Raw genomic sequence first — 17,918 nt, forward strand, 5'->3', positions numbered from 1 at the left:
ACTATTTAACTGCATAGGCTTACACTCTACCCTCCCAGCCATGTAAATTCTTGATGAAAATTTCTATTTCCAGGCCTTTAGAGGGTTTGTAGTATTTCTGCAGTGACAAATTTGATCCAGATGCAGTAATGCACACTGGCCTGCTGTCAAAACACCCCTTCTGTTAATCTTTTGACCTCTGATTGCTGCTGCCAGGTATCCACCCTGGTTGGCGTGTTAATTATCTCGAGCTTGCCATCTGAAAAGAATGACCAGGGAAATATAAATAAACTCTACCCAGTGCTTTTGGAATTTCTCTTGCCTGCCTTTTGTTGAACTTGCGAGAATGATCGGAGATTGAGTTCTCAACCCAAAGACATACTTTTTTCTGATTGTGTGATTGTGTGTCAAGCTGGGGGGGGGGGGGGGGGGAGGGAGGGGACGGAACATACTGCACTGTTCCTCTTGCAGCTAAGATATTGTGAGCATGAAATACCTAGTCTGTGATCTGAATTTCCCTCCGAGACAGTCAACCTCACAGTGGATGGTCAAAGGTGCTGGATTGTTGGGGAGCATTTTATAGCAAAAAATAAAAAAAATCCTCAGTCCCCACTTTGCTGAACAATTTCAGGTTTAAAATTGATCTTTAAAAAATAATAATCATAAAGTGCAACACCAGCAACATGAACTCCATTTGTCTTCCATGGTTATGACTGAAGTTGCTAACTGATGTGTGTCCGTCTACAAGATTTTTTCTCACGGCATCCACTGATGACTGTCAACAATCAGATTAACAATGGCCTGTTTCCTTTATCATTGTTACCTTTTTTGCATCTCTTTCATTCTTCTGTTCTATATCTCTCTACCCCCCTGTCTGTATCTCTCGTTTCCCTTTCAGTCTGAAGGCGGGTCTCGACCCGAAACGTCATGAGGTAGGTAGGAAGATCGGGAGTGTACCTTAGCCTCTGGAAGGACTATTCCGAATTCTGATATTGGAGGGGGGAAAAACCCTCCCATTCCTTCTTTCCAGAGATGATGCCTGTCCCGCTGAGTTACTCCAGCATTTTGTGTCTTATGTTCAGATTTATTTGAAGATCAGTTATGAGGGTGTGATTTCTGTACTGATTGTTGGCAGGTATTCTGATTTCTGAATTCAAGCCCTTATTAGCTTTGGCTCCAAGATTTGCTGTCTTGGATTAGATTTGAACCCGATTAAATTTCTACTCCTCCCATCCCCATTGCTCCTTGCATCAACGTAATTAAGACTTGCCAACATAATCAAGGACCATTTTCACCTCGGTCATTCCCTCTTCTCCCTGCTCTCAGTGTGCAGAAGGTGTAAAAGCATGGACAGCCAGATTCAGCAACAGCTTCTTCCCTTCCATTGTCAGAATTCCGAATAGTCCTTCCAGAAGCTAAGGTACAGTCCCGATATTCCTACCTACCTCATTGCAGACATTGGACTCTTTCTCTAGAACTGTTACACGACAATGTTGAGAAACTATATTCTGCCCTCTGGTATTTTTCTTTTTGCTCTTCCTGTTGTACTTGAGTATGGCTTGATTGGATTCATGGTTTAGTTTAGAGATACAGAGCGGAAACAGACTCTTCGGCCTACCGAGTCCGCAACGACCAGCAATCCCCGCACATTAACACTATTTTACACACACTAAGGACAATTTACACTTGTACCAAGCCAATTTACCTACATACTTGTAAGTCTTTGGAGTGTGGGAGGAAACCGAAGATCTCGAAGAAAACCCACGGGGAGAACGTACAAATTCCGTACAGACAGCACCCGTAGTCAGGATGGAACCCGGGTCTCCGGCGCTGCAAGCACTGTAAGGCACCAACTCTACCACTGCTCCTCGGTGCCGCCCGATACTCTGATGTAATGTGTATCATCTGATTTGATGGGATAGCATGCAAGCCATATCTCAAGCTGTATCTCAGTACATGCCAATAAATAACCAATACCAATATTAAGCCAATACCAATATCAATAACACCCCAACAGATTAATCAATAGATGGACTATTTTATTCAAATATTTAAAACTTGATGATAATTCAGTTTAGAATCATAAAGTAACTTGCCAAGTAAGAGATATCAAGTTAAGGGAAAGGTTTGAAAGATTCAGTGCTAAGAAGTTAGCACACAATGCTGTTAGCTCAATGACAGGAAAAAGCTGTGTTGCAACTCGTCAATTGGTCTCTACGAAAGCTACTGCACTGAATTGGAGTGTACAGATCCTCTGTGTGCTGTATATTGTGTGTCAGTCTGAAGATGGGTCCCGACCCAAAACGTCACCTATCCATGTTCTCCAAAGATGCTGCCTGACCTGCTGAGTTACTTCAGCAAACAATCTTCCCCAGCTAACAATGGGCAATAGTGGACTCCACCCTTCCTGAGGTCATCTGTTGCCGGCCCTGTTTTGTCCTGGCCTGCGCTATCTTTCAGTCTGAAGAAGGGTTCTGACTCCAAACATCGTATATTCCTTTTCTCCAGAGGTGCTGCCTCACTTGCTGAATGAATCCAGCACTTTGTGTCTATCTTCGAGTTATGCCAGCATTTTGTCTCTTTCGCTGTGTGCGGGACTTTTATTAGAGAAAATGGAAGCGTTTCTCAAAGATGAATATTTGAAGGAAGAAAGCTAAGAATCAGGCCTGCTGCTATATTTGTACAAGAAGATCATGTGGCACTTGATGACCATCTGCAATGATATCTGTTTGTTTAATTCATTCACTTAACTCATTTATGTCAATCTGTGCCAGAGAAGGTCTCAGCTGTAACTTGTAAAAACGAAGGCTTGTCGTCTAATTAAAAAGCTACGATAACAGATCAGTTTGCCTCCTCCTGCCTCTTAATAGAGAATAGGGGATTAAATCACACTGTCTCGACTCCCAGGCTCCTGTTCAATTTAGAATGTATTTCGGGGGGGAAAACAAATGAGTGCCTATGTTGTATACAGCACCTAAAGATCTTCACATTGAACTGTGAAGCACTTACTTTTGGCAGTTTTGGTGTTGATTAGATTGTTATCTATATAGCAGAAGATATGCATCATTCATGACAAAATGCAGAAGGAATATCAATTTAGTGTTGCAGAGAAGCATAATTCAATGGTAATTTTTTTTAGAGATGTGTACACCAGCCCCATACATGACCGTGTTTGGAAGCCACCCAGAAAATGTCTTGTAAGCTGGGGAGAAGATTGCTTTTTAATAGATTCTCTGTTGTCAGAAGCTGTGGTACATCTGGATCTTGAGAAAGTGTTTTCCATTGGGGTATGTTAAAGAATACCCCACATGTTATGTTAAAGAATTACAGTAGTTTTCATGACCTAGAGACAGCACAAAGCAATGCATAGCCAAAATGTAGTCATTTTGAATTGTAATGATTGCTACTGCTACCAATTTGAACGTAGCCAGCTCTTTTAAGCAATAACGATGACAGTACTACTAGGTAACTATGGTATTGTGATAAATTACACTTCTTTTTTTTAAGTATTTGCCTTGACATTTTTACGACAACCCAAGATTGGTGAGATTTAAAGGTGTGATTGCAGATGACGAGGTAGTTTCTTGAGGTAGCCAGCAATCAGGCCACCCAGGCCAAGATATTCCCTAACAGCACCGCTCCCATCCAAGTGTAGGACTTTGAAATGTCCTTGCATTTACGTGGGAAGAAGTCCTTCTCCCTATGGGGTGGTGCTGCCTTACAACGCAATACAGCGCCGGAGACCCAGGTTCGATCCCGACTAAGGGTGCTCTCTGTATGGAATTTGCACGATCTTATACACTGGAGACAACTTACAATTTTACCGAAGCCAATTAACCTACAAACTGTATGTCTTTTCGAGTGTGGGAGGAAACCAGAGCACCCGGGAAAAACCCACACAGGTCATGGGCGAACTCCGTACAGATAAGCACCCATAGTCAGGATCGAACCTGGGTCTTTGGCGCTGTAAGGCAGCAACTCTACCGCTGATTGTGTCACCTTTTTTTTAAGGAAGACTTATGCTTCCCTGTGGGCCATGTTTTCCTGTTGAATATTTTGTGACCAGATTTCTGTTCTTTTGGTACAGCTCCAAGCATTGCTCCAAATCTGGAACAAACTACCACCCAGGGAAGCTTTGGAATTGCTGGACTTCAACTACCCAGACATATATGTACGGATGTATGCCGTGGCATGCTTGAGTGAAATGAGGTTTGTTTGTTAGCACATTTGGGGGATGTATCTTTTAAGATATTGTGATAAAATAATGAAAAAAATAATGAAAGCAAGTTTTTGAAACTTGAATGTTGCTCTGATAAAGCATCCGGTACTTCAAGGTAAGCCTGCTTAAAATTTGAACAGTCTTGAACAGATTTAGTTTAGTTAAGTTTAGAGATACAGTGCGGAAACGCGCTCTTCAGCCCACTGAGTCTGCACCTACCAGCAATGCCCGCACACTAACACTAACACTACCGGGCGGCACGGTAGCGCAGCGGTAGAGTTGCTGCTTTACAGCGAATGCAGCGCCGGAGACTCAGGTTCGATCCTGACTACGGGTGCTGCACTGTAAGGAGTTTGTACGTTCTCCCCGTGACCTGCGTGGGTTTTCTCCGAGATCTTCGGTTTCCTCCCACACTCCAAAGACGTACAGGTATGTAGGTTAATTGGCTGGGTAAATGTAAAAATTGTCCCTAGTGGGTATAGGATAGTGTTAATGTACGGGGATCGCTGGGCGGCACGGACTTGGAGGGCCGAAAAGGCCTGTTTCCGGCTATATATATATGATATGATATGATATGATATCCTACACACACTAGGGACATTTTACAATTTACCTACAAACTTGTACGTCTTTGGAGTGTGCAAGAAACTGGAGCACCCGGAGAAAACCCATGCAGGTCATGAGGCGAACGTACAAACTCCGCACAGACAGCACCCATAGTCAGGATCGAACCCTGGTCCCTGGCACTGTAAGGAACAACTCTATCGCTGCGCCACTGTGCCACCTGTGGTGTGGAGAGAGTTTATGCACAACATAAAAATATGATCTATAATATGACCTGCTGAATTATAATAATCTTTGAGTAAGAAACCATGTTGTACTTAACTGGTCTATACATTGGTGCAGTACGACTTCAGTATGGTCGAAGATTAATTGATGCCTTGAAGCAAAGTGGTAAACCGTTGTGTCAAACTACCATAATACCATAAGGGCGGCACAGCGGTAGAGTTGCTGCCTTACAACGCAATGCAGCGCTGGAGACCCGGGTTCGATCCCGACTAAGGATGCTGTCTGTATGCAGTTTGTACGTTCTCCCCGTGACCTGCGTGGGTTTTCTCCGAGATCTTCGGTTTCCTCCCACGCTCCAAAGACGTACAGGATTGTAGGTTAATTGGCTTGGTATAAATGTTAAAACTGTCCCTAGTGTGTGCGGGATAGTGTTAATGTGTGGGGATCGCTGGTCGGCACGGACCCGGTGGGCAGAAGGCCTGTTTCAGCGTTGCATCTCTAAACTAAACTAAACTACTCTTAGAGAGTGATCATGTGTAGCAGAAGATTAAGAAATCTTTAGAGTCATTTGCCACCCGCAGTGTTCTTTGACCTATTTGAGAAAAGCAGAAACATCACCACTACTTTCTTGGAATTGATAAACGCGGACCTTGCCAGCAATACCTCTCAAAGCTTAATGAAAATCAAACTTTGTTGGTCTGTTGTATTGGGTGTCAAGGAATTTGGGGGGGGGGGGGGGGGAGGCTGGCAGAAAGTGGAACGTGGAGAATAACCACGAGATATTATTTTAAAATGTTGCTAAAACAAAACAGGTTTAATGAAAGCCTTTAGTTTCCTTTGTTCCTTTACACACAGTGAGTGCTTTTCATGACTCGTGTATGCGGGATCACACCTTGAGGCTGTTTTTTGATTGTGCTTAGCTGAAAGGTGACTCATGACTCTTGTTATGCTAATAAACCATTCTCGGGGTCAGCATCTGCGAGTGGGGAATATATATATCCAGCTAAACCTGCAGGCTACAGTTTGCACACTGCCTGCCAGGAGAGAGCGCTGGGGAATTCATCCGCTTGAGCGTGCTCCAAGAGTCGACTTGCCGGGCAGCGGTTTTATTTTTAAAAGATGGGGAGATTGCAGGTGGTTCTGTCTGCTTTCTGATAGATTAAAAACCTTTTGGACAATCGAACGGACGGCACCGAATACATTTGAAGTCCAGCTTTGCAGCTGGGTGTATTTTGCACCATATCGACACTAATTCCTGGTGACGTGAGACGGTCTCTTCCAGGCTTGGTTAAGGGGGTTGGAGACTACGAGCTGACTGTCAGATCTGCTGTAGAAGATGCATTACACCAAGTGACATAAATGTAGTTTCGTTTAGTTTTGAGATACAGCGCGGAAACAGGCCCTTCAGCCCACTGAGCCCACACCGACCAGCGATCCCCGCACATTAACTCTATCCTACACACACGAGGGACAAATTTACATTTGCACCAAGCCAATTAACCTTCAAACCTGTACGTCTTTGGAGTGTGGGAGGAAATGGAAGATTTCGGAGAAAACCCACGATGGTCATTGGGGGAACGTAAAAAACTCCGTACAGACAAGCACCCATAGTCAGGATCAAACCCGGTTCTCTGGCGCTGTACGACAGTAACACTACCACTGTCTGGTTTTAACACAAGACGCATAACACAAAATATGTACGATGCAGTGTTCCTGAGGTAACAGTTAAATTTAAAATCCTACCTAGTTAAGATGAAAATCATGTTGAAAAAAACAGTAGGGATTTGCAGAATTAAAACCAGATAGCATCTGGACCAAATTGTATGAAAATATCAGTATTCAAGCTACATTTTGATTTAAACTGCCATTGTTTTTTTTCCCAACCAGTGATGAAGAGCTCTCTCAGTATCTCCTACAGCTGGTGCAAGTACTGAAATATGAGCCATACTTCGACTGTGCACTTTCCAAATTTCTCTTGGAACGAGCACAAGCCAACAGAAGGATAGGCCACTTCTTATTTTGGCACCTCAGGCAAGTTTCATCGAATAATAAAAAAAATCCAAACTGCAGTTGACAAATGGAAACATGATGGTCACATTTACGGAGAGCCTGGGTCAAGATCAATGTTCCAGTTTTATCTGCTTGCCAAGAACTAAGTGATAGTGGGCCTGCCTCGACTGAGGGTGTCTTGTGATAAAAGGCCGAAACACCCAGTGACGTTGAGGTACACAACTGAAGATGTGTCTGAATGGTAGCAACATCACCTGGTGGTCATCCCCTAGAACAACACCATGCAAATCAATTGTAGTGGAAAATTCAGGGATTGTCTAACAGCCAGTCCTACTAATCAATTTGGGGGCACCTGAGCTACCATTGAAGAATCCTCCTTTCCCTTTTGTGCCTGCTTGGCCTTTCGAGCACGATTGCTGGAGTGAAGGCACAGATGATGCAACGTGATGGGTGCAGAGGATTGCTGGATGTTGAGTTGTACCAGAGTCATAAGAGAGTCATAGTGTGATACAGTATGGAAACAGGCCCTTCGGCCCAACCTTCCAACGCCGGCCAACATGTCCCAGTTACACTAGTCCTACCTGTCTGCGCTTGGTCCATATCCCTCCAAACATGTCCTATCCATCTACCTGTCTAATTGTTTCTTAAATGTTGGGATAATCCCAGCCTCAACTACCTCCTCTGGCAGCTTGTTCCGTACACCCACCACCCTTTGTGTGAAAAGGTTACTCCTCAGATTACTATTGCATCTTTTACAACCTATGTCCTCTGGTTCTTGATTCCCCTACTCTGGCAAGAGACTCTATGCATCAACCCGATCTATTCCTCTCATGATTTTGTGCACCTCTATAAGATAACCCCTCACCTTCCTGTGCTCCAAGGAACAGAGACCCAGCCTACTCAACCTCTCGCTATAGCTCAGATCCTCTAGTCCAAATCATAATCCTAATGTAGAATTCTGAACCTTCTGATTATGATCTGGTGCCCTTGCACATGGCCAGTATTTGTTTACAGAGTTGTATATCAGGTAATGCAGATAAATGCGCTCCGACCAGTAGGGCAGCCCAGTTCAAGATGGCTGCTGGGTGATCATGGGTTTCCAGCAGAGTGAACAGCTTATGCCTATGATCAGATGGTCAGATCAACACTCAGCAGTGTACAGGAAGATGGCAAATGATGTATCAAGCTTTAGTTAGTTTTATTTTAGATTATTGTCCTGTGTACCAAAGTACAGTGAAAAGCTTTTGTTGCGTGCCATCCAGTCAGCGGAAAGATATATTCAAGAGAGAGTTAGATATAGCTCTTAGGGCTATCGGAATCAAGGGATATGGGGAGAAAGCAGGAACGGGGCACTGATTTTGGATGATCATCTATGATCATATTGAATGGCAGTGCTGGCTCAAAGGGCCGAATGGCCTCCTCCTGCACCTATTTTCTATGTTTAATACATGATTACAATCGAGCCATATACAGTGTAAGGGAATAACGTTTAGTACAAGGTAAAGCCAGCAAAGTCCACTCAAAGATAGTCCAAGGGTCACCAATGAGGTAGCTGGAGGTTCAGGATGGCTCTCTGGTTGTGGCCGATCCACAAACAGATAAACCAGCCTGGGGTGATCTTGATTGATTGCTTTGCAAATGTTGTGGTAGGATTTAGGTGAACAGTGCTTGACTCCGTGCTAATGCTGTTGGTCCTGTTCTAAATGTGCAGCTTCTTGTCCCTCCAGGTCTGAAATGCATCTGCCTACCATTTCACTGCAGTTTGGGTTGATCCTTGAGTCGTACTGTCGAGGAAGTATCACACATATCAAAGAACTTTCCAAACAGGTATTTAAACTCTTAGCCTTGAAATCCAGTCTGTTTTGAATTAATATTTTATGACATTGATTGGACATAGGTGCAGCAGGACTGAAGGCACTGGCTTGAATCAACAATTATACTTTAAACCTCAACTTTAGTTTGCAATCGAGCTAAAGGTTGATTCTCCTCAAGAGGAAAGGTGACCCCTCAGCCTGCACCCCCATAGGTTCTGTGTCGATTAGCTGTGTGCATTTCCCACAAAGCAAACAATGGATGGAATTGCTCATCACTTCTGTTCTATACAATGCAAAAGACTCTCAACCATTTCTAAATGGTGCTTTATATGAGGCAATGCTTTGCTGCCCATCTCCCGAATCAAATCCTGCTCATTCATCATTCCTGGCTTTGCCAACCTACGTGAAACACTTTGCCTAATGTCTTTATTCCACCATTTTTTATACCAAAATTGGAAGCTTCTTTTATCAGAGCACATGATCTAACCTTCCCTTCATAAGCCATCTACCGTCCTTGAACTAAGGGGTAGGCCATTTAGAACTGAGATGAGGAAAAACTTTTTCAGTCAGAGAGTTGTGAATCTGTGGAATTCTCTGCCTCAGAAGGCAGTGGAGGCCAATTCTCTGAATGCATTCAAGAGAGAGCTAGATAGAGCTCTTAAGGATAGCGGTCAGGGAGTATGGGGAGAAGGCAGGAACGGGGTACTGATTGAGAATGATCAGCCATGATCACATTGAATGGCGGTGCTGGCTCGAAGGGCCGAATGGCCTCCTCCTGCACCTATTGTCTATTGCCTATTGACCTTTCTAAAGTCCATCTGTGAACATGCTCTTGATTAACATTACTAACCTGTATTTTTAAATCCGATTAACTTCCTCTGGATGATTTGCTATTCTTTCATAAAAGGTTTTCGTGTGAAGGCCACAATTTTATGACTGTTGTATTATTGTTGGTAATCAATTCTTTGTAAGAAAACTTATCTCACTCTGTAGTAAATACATATAAAGATTCAATGTTAAAACCGTGTAAACCCAGAAATACTAATATTAGAATAGAATAGAATAGTTCCTTTATTGTCATTGTAACATGAGCCATGTACAACGAAATTGTAAAATGTCAGCCAGTCAGTGCACCATTCAAACATTTCTAAAAGCTAACGATACATACAAGGTAAAATATTTTAAAAAAGATAAACAACTAAAATAAATATCATGAAAATAGCACGCATAAACACCCAACCCTACATCCTTCTGTCGATTTCACAGTCTCTTATTATGTATCGCCCCTGCGTTCCTTGGCGGCTACATTTAGTGCCTTTATAGCAGTGGGGTAAAAACTATTTTTAAGTCTGTTTGTCCTTGTCCTTGTAGATCTGTACCGTCTGCCTGACGGTAACAGTTCAAACAGGGAGTTCCTTTGCAACCAACAGATACTGTCTCAGCACCTGGAATATTAAATCCCTCTTTTCCTTTTTGTAATTGAGCATCTTTATGGGGTAAATGTACATAGTTCAGGAAGATGATCTCTCGCCTGCTACCCAGTCTTTTTAAAAAAAACGTGTTTTGAACTTAATTGAAGGAATTTTCTGCTGCAATAAATGTATGCTCTTTTGAACTCCTTTCTACCGTTTTGCAGAGCTGTGATATAAAATTGTGGCACAGTGGCGCAGCGGTAGAGTTGCTGCCTTGCAGCACCAAAAACATAGATTGAATCCTGAGTAACTGTCTAGAGTTTGTACATTTTCCCTGTGACCACGTGGGTTTTCTCTCGGTACTCCGGTTTCCTCCAACTCTGCAAAGACATTCAGGTTGTTGTAGGTTAATTGGCTTCTGGACATTCTCCCTCGTGTGTCGGAGTGTGTTCGTGTTCAGGTGAATTCTGGTCGGCTCGGACTCGGTGGGCTGAAGGGCCTGTTTCCACGTTGTACCTCTAAAGTAAAAGCAAAGAGTAAATGGAGCATTTTGGTTTGGGGAGCAAATATCGGAGATCGGCTGCCTACTATTGTTTAGAGTTGTGGCAAAAAAAGCAGAATTGATGTTCTACAACTGCTCACAACAGTTACAAAGCTTGAGTTGATCAAGCAGTTCTTTATTTCTTCTTTGCAAATTGTTTCTTTTCATTTTCACTGGGCTTAAGCATTTTTCTTTCTGAATGGGCATCAAGTGTCCCAGAGGCCCAGATATTCTTTGGTTGTATGTTGTCAGGATGCACCAGTTGCACTTTCCTCTTTAGCTTTTAATTTGTGTAGCAACGTAGAATTCATTGCCCTTTAGATGACGTTGATGAGTTGCCTTCTTAAAGCACTTCAGTTCTTGTAGAGAAGGTCTAATGTTAGCTAAGAAGTTCCAGGATTTTGACTCGGTGTGTCAATAAAAAACAGCATGGTTTCTCCCTGTTCGGAATAATATATGACTCCGGGAGGAACTCTCACAAGTGTATTGTAAAGGGAGATGACACTCCATGCTTCAGGACGTATGCATTTAGGAAACAGGCAATGAAGGAATCAATCTCTGGTTTTCCTTACACATATGGCTCTGGAGATAATTTTTCTCCAAGGCTCGCGTGACCAAATTGCAGTTTATCGTGAAACTGCACATCAGCTGGCTCTAGTTTTCCAATAATGTAATTTTGCAATAGGTTCCTGCTGCTGGATTCTTGCAAATGGCATTATTTTTCTGGGAGGTCTGGAGGTGGGGACAGTTGGAGTGTAGTAAATCATCTCTTCATTCCTATCAAGTATATTGGTTGCAAAGATATATTTCAGATGTGTTTTTTTAATCATTTATTACCTTTTTGAGGACATCATTTGTTTTGTATTTAATTGCACGATATAATTATTAATAAGATAAAACCCAGGGGAAGCCCCATTTTTTGAATGGAGACACAAGGAATTGCAGAAGCTAGATTCTTGCTTAGAACACAAAGTGCTGGAGTAACTTAGTGGGTCAGGCAGCATCTTTGGTGGACATGGATAGTCGCCATTTTGGCTCGGGACTCTTATTCCGAAGAAATGTCGCCTATCCATGTCCTCCAGACATGCTGCCTGAACCGCTGAGTTATTCCAGCACTTTGTGCTCTACGCCATTTTTGAATGATTGCTTGTGTTTATTTAACATAATTTATGATGAATGGACACGTAGAATTTCTGGTGAATGTTGACATAAATCTACCTGGCCATCCATCCACAAAATAAAGGCACAAAGAATATGTAGAAGGTTAAGGCTTTTGAACTACATTTGGAGTCATAGTGCTGTATTCCCTGGCCCATCAAGTCAATGCTGACCTTTAGTATAGGAGCAGGTAGGTTTTGCTGCAGTTGTACAGGGCATTGGTGAGACCACACCTGGAGTATTGCGTACAGTTTTGGTCTCCTAATCTGAGAAAAGACATTGTTGCCATAGGTCTTTTAGGACCGAGATGAGAACATTTTTTTTCACACAGAGTGGTGAATCTGTGGAATTCTCTGCCACAGAAGGTAGTTGAGGCCAGTTCATTGGCTATATTTAAGAGGGAGTTAGATGTGGCCCTTGTGGCTAAAGGGATCAGGGGGTATGGAGAGAAGGCAGGTACAGGATACTGAGTTGGATGATCAGCCATGATCATATTGAATGGCGGTGCAGACTCGAAGGGCCGAATGGCCTACTCCTGCACCTATTTTCTATGTTTCTATGTCTATGTTGTGCTTGTCTTTTTTAATCCCACTTGCCTGCAATAATCTCTTGATATTTTGCTCATTCAAAGACTCTTATTTTAAGCATCGTGACTGTTCCTGCGTCCAGCGTAGGTTTACTAGGTTAATTCCCGGAATGGCAGGACTGTCATATGTTGAAAGACTGAATCGACTAGGTTTGTATACACTGGAATTTAGAAGGATGAGAGGGAATCTTATCGAAACGTATAAGATTATTAAGGGGTTGGACACGTTAGAGGCAGGAAACATGTTCCCAATGTTGGGGGAGTCCAGACCAAGAGGCCACAGTTTAAGAATAAGGGGTGGGCCATTTAGAACTGAGATGAGGAAGAACTTTTTCAGTCAGAGGGTGGTGAAGGTGTGGAATTCTCTGCCTCAGAAGGCAGTGGAGGCCAGTTCTCTGAATGTATTCAAGAGAGAGCTAGATAGAGCTCTTAACGATAGTGGAGTCAGGGGGTATGGGGAGAAGGCAGGAACGGGGTACTGATTGAGAGTGATCAGCCATGATCGCATTGAATGGCGGTGCTGGCTCGAAGGGCCGAATGGCCTCCTCCTGCACCTATTGTCTATTGTCTACCATGTCACCCGGTAGTTCATTCCAGATACCAACTCCTCTTCTTGTGTGAACAAATCTACCCCTTGGATCCTCAGCTTCTTTGCCGGGCATATCTTTGTGGCACCTTCTTCTTCATATCATATCATCATATCATATATATACAGCCGGAAACAGGCCTTTTCGGCCCTCCAAGTCCGTGCCGCCCAGCGATCCCCGTACATTAACACTATCCTACACCCACTAGGGACAATTTTTACATTTACCCAGCCAATTAACCTACATACCTGTACGTCTTTGGAGTGTGGGAGGAAACCGAAGATCTCGGAGAAAACCCACGCAGGTCACGGGGAGAACGTACAAACTCCTTACAGTGCAGCACCCGTAGTCAGGATCGAACCTGAGTCTCCGGCGCTGCATTCGCTGTAAAGCAGCAACTCTACCGCTGCGCTACCGTCCCTCATAATTTTCTTGTTAAGTGTACTCCTTCATCCTTTGTAGGAAAATAACTGCAGATGCTGGTGCAAATCGAAGGTCTCACAGAATGCTGGAGTAACTCAGCAGGTCAGGCAGAATCTAGGAGAGAGGGGATGGGTGACGTTTCGGGTCGCGTGACCTGCTGAGTTAATCCAGCATTTTTGTGATGCATTCATCCTTTGTACTCTTCAAGGGTCTCACTTGATCCCAGCTTCCAATGTCTGACTTATGCCTCCTTTTTTCCCCCGAACCAGATCCTCCGTATCCTTAGTCAACCAAGGTTCCCCAAACTTGCCAGCTTTGTCCTTCACTCCAGCAGTAACATTGGCCTGAACCCTACTTATCTCATCTTAAAAAAACCTCCCTCTTGCCAGGCATCTATTTACAGACAAGCACCCTTTTAAAAGTTTCCGATTACATCAAAATTAGCCTCCTCCAATTTAAGACTTTAAGTTGAGGAATAGTCCCGTCGAATCCAAGATTATTTTGAAACAAATAGATGGATGGTAGCTGGTCCCAAAATATATTCCTCAGTTAAGATTGAATGAAGACAACTAATTACAGAAAAACATCAATTATGGATGGATAGAGTTTTGATTTACAATAGTGTAAATTTGGAAGAAATGTGGAACAAAATCCTGTCCATTCCTTCTGTTTGTACATTCTTCTCATAAAATATTTGTCCAGTTCATAGACAAGTGGAAATGGGGCCAACACTGGCTTCAGGGGGTCTCTGGCCAGGTTGGTTTCTGCTGTTAACTTTCTGTAGTCGAGCTTAGTTTCACATTGTTGCAGCTGTTAATATCTGAAGAAATATATCCAAGATCTTTTTTTTCCCTTTTAAAATTTCTTCCCATGACAGAGATGATGAAAAGCCATCAACCCCAAACATGAATTCCATTTCTCTCTCTGCATATGCTGCCTGACTCACTGAGCATTTTGTTTTTGTTTACAGAATGCCAACATCTGCAATCATTTGCTTTATACATATTTAAACGAGAGGTTATTCTTGCATTAATTCTCCCTCTATATAATGTGGCAGTTTCAGTGAGCACATATTAAATGCAAAGGGAAAATTTACTTCCATTGGTTAATTACTCAAGTCATCTAAAGTTAAGCAATGTCATTCAGAAGCTGCAGGTTAAAGATAACTACAACTGCAATTAAGAGTAAGGTGTCAGATAGCTCTCTTTTAACTAGCCTTGCTTTACAAGACTATTTCAATACCATACACTTAATTGCAATTGTTGTTAACATGTTATCTTTAACCTGCAGTTTCTGAACTTTAAGATAGACACAAAAAGCTGGAGTAACTCAACGGGTCATGCAGCTTCTCTGGAGAAAATAAATGGGTGACATTTCAGGTGTTAGGGGAAAGGGAAACGAGAGAGGCTTCTGAACTTTGGACAGAGGAACTTTGACAGAGTTTGCAACCATGTTAGGCCTTATTTCTCTTGACCAACTACCCATCATCTTTTCATGCCTTATCCTTTCTCCTCCAAATACCCACCTTTTGGTACCTTGATCCAATTCCTATCTCCAGTCTGAAGAAGGGTCCCAACCCAAAACATTGATTGTCGAATCCTTCCAAAGATGCTGCTTGACCCACAAGATTCCTCCAGCACTGGGTTTTGATTGCAAAGTATTTCCTCTTGAGTTAATTACATCTTTTCCGCAAACCCTTTTAAAATGATCAGTCTGAAGAAGGGTCTCGACCCGAAACATCACCCATTCCTTCTCTCCTAGATACTGCCTGACCTGCTGAGTTACTCCAGCATTTTGTGATACCTTCGATTTGTACCAGCATCTGCAGTCATTTTCCTACATGACTATTTTAGAATTGTCCCCTTCCATCATTTCATCTCCACTAGCTGTGGTTTCTCTTTCTGGATTCGCACTGAATCCATCTATAAACCACCCTCTACATTGGCCTAGGAAGGAACTACAGTTGCTGGTAACCCCACTTTTTAAAAAGGGAGGGAGAGAGAAAACGGGGAATTATAGACCAGTTAGCCTAACATCGGTAGTGGGGAAAATGCTAGAGTCAGTTATTAAAGATGTGATAGCATCACATTTGGAAAGTGGTGAAATCATCGGACAAAGTCAGCATGGATTTACCAAAGGCAAATCATGTCTGACGAATCTTATAGAATTTTTCGAGGATGTAACTAGTGGAGTGGATAAGGGAGAACCTGTCGATGTGTTATATCTGGACTTTCAGAAGGCCTTCGACAAGGTCCCACATAGGAGATTGGTGTACAAACTTAAAGCACACGGTATTGAGGGTTCAGTTTTGAGGTGGATAGAAAATTGGTTGGCGGACAGGAAGCAAAGAGTAGGAATAAACGGGTCCTTTTCGGAATGGCAGGCAGTGATTAGTGGGGTACCGCAAGGCTCAGTGCTGGGACCCCAGTTATTTACAGTGTATATTAATGATTTGGACGAGGGAATTGAATGCAACATCTCTAAGTTTGCGGATGACACGAAGCTGGGTGGCAGTGTTAGCTGCGAGGAGGATGCTAGGAGGCTGCCGAGTGACTTGGATAGATTAGGCGAGTGGGCAAATGCATGGCAGATGCAATTTAATGTGGATAAATGTGAGGTTATCCACTTTGGCGGCAAGAACAGGAAAGCAGAGTATTACCTGAATGGTGACTGATTGGGAGAAGGGGAGATGCAACGTGACCTGGGTGTCATGGTGCACCAGTCATTGAAAGCAAGCATGCAGGTGCAGCAGGCAGTGAAGAAAGCGAATGGTATGTTGGCATTCATAGCAAGAGGATTTGAGTTTAGGAGCAGGGAGGTTCTGCTGCAGTTGTACAGGGCTTTGGTGAGACCGCACCTGGAGTATTGTGTGCAGTTTTGGTCTCCTAACCTGAGGAAAGACGTTCTTGCCTTAGAGGGAGTACAGAGAAGGTTCACCAGATTAATCCCTGAGATGGCGGGACTTGCATATGAGGAAAGACTGGATAGACTGGGCTTGTACTCGCTGGAATTTAGAAGACTGAGGGGGGATCTTATAGAAACATATAAAATTCTTAAGGGGTTGGAGAGGCTAGATGCGGGAAGATTGTTCCCGATGTTGGGGGAGTCCAGAACCAGGGGTCACAGCTTAAGGATAAGGGGGAAGTCTTTTAGGACCAAGATGAGAAAACATTTCTTCACACAGAGAGTGGTGAGTCTGTGGAATTCTCTGCCACAGAAGGTAGTTGAGGCCAGTTCATTGGCTATATTTAATTGGGAGTTAGATGTGGCCCTTTTTGCTAAAGGGATCAGGGGGTATGGAGAGAAGGCAGGTACAGGCTACTGAGCTGGATGATCAGCCATGAACATATTGAATGGCGGTGCAGGCTCGAAGGGCCGAATGGCCTACTCCTGCACCTATTTTCTATGTTTCTATGTTTCATACCGAAGATAGAGACAAAAAGCTGGAGTAACTTTTGGCCGTGTTTTTGGAGACAGGAATAGGTGACGTTCTGGGTCAGAATCCTTCTTCCGACCTGGGTCTTTTGTGTCTACCCTCTACATTGTCAAGGCAATGTCTGCACCTTCCCTATGTCACACTGAGCCCCAGCGATGCCAACCAGATGATCACCTTTTTTGCTTTTAGAACTCAAATCGTGGATGAATCAGAGTTTCCAATAACTGAGCACTGGGGAATGTCACTGTTGTTCCCACCATTGCCAAACTGACTTTCTTTCCCTTCATTGCAGAGTCGAGGGCTCTCATTGAAACAAGCTGTGTAAAATCAGACAACTCACTTTATCTACCAACTTGATAACATTTCCAAAATAGACTTTTTTCTGTGAAACTATTAAATATGTGCTGGCTTTGCTCGTTAACCCCTCATTTTTCCCCCTATATAAACTTCGGTCTAGTCAAAACAGCGCTGCAGGTCCCCATTAGCTAATTACCCATCTACCCTCCTGTCCATAGTATCTCCCGTTGTACTACTTTAGAGATACAGCGCGGAAGCAGGCCCTTCGGCCCACCAAGTCTGCGCTGACCAGCGACTATCCCATACGCTGGCACCATCCTGCACACTAGGGACAATTTACATTGTATACAGAAGCCAATTAACCTACAAAACTGTGCATCTTTCGAAAATGAAGCACCTAGAAAAAACCCACGCGGTCACAGAGAGAACATACAAACCCTTTCCAGACAGCACTCGTGGACAGGATCGAACTTGGGTATCTGACAATAGACAATAGGTGCAGGAGTAGGCCATTCGGCCCTTCGAGCCAGCACCACCATTCAATGTGATTATGGCTGATCATTCTCAATCAGTACCCCGTTCCTGCCTTCTCCCCATACCCCATGACTCCGCTATCCTTAAGAGCTCTATCTAGCTCTCTCTTGAATGCATTCAGTGAATTGGCCTC

General features: G+C 43.4%; 1 protein-coding gene across 1 annotated transcript in view; it reads left to right on the forward strand.

The window, feature by feature from the left end:
- Nucleotides 1-17,918, forward strand: part of pik3cb (phosphatidylinositol-4,5-bisphosphate 3-kinase, catalytic subunit beta) — a 183,583-nt gene that overhangs the window by 126,128 nt on the left and 39,537 nt on the right. The window contains exons 13-15 of the mRNA XM_078410822.1: nt 4,067-4,188; nt 6,875-7,018; nt 8,725-8,824. Coding sequence (XP_078266948.1) covers nt 4,067-4,188; nt 6,875-7,018; nt 8,725-8,824 — 366 coding nt within the window. The remainder of the gene's footprint in view (nt 1-4,066; nt 4,189-6,874; nt 7,019-8,724; nt 8,825-17,918) is intronic.

Source organism: Rhinoraja longicauda, chromosome 13 (genome assembly GCF_053455715.1).
Source record: "Rhinoraja longicauda isolate Sanriku21f chromosome 13, sRhiLon1.1, whole genome shotgun sequence".
Taxonomy (NCBI): Eukaryota; Metazoa; Chordata; class Chondrichthyes; order Rajiformes; family Arhynchobatidae; genus Rhinoraja; species Rhinoraja longicauda.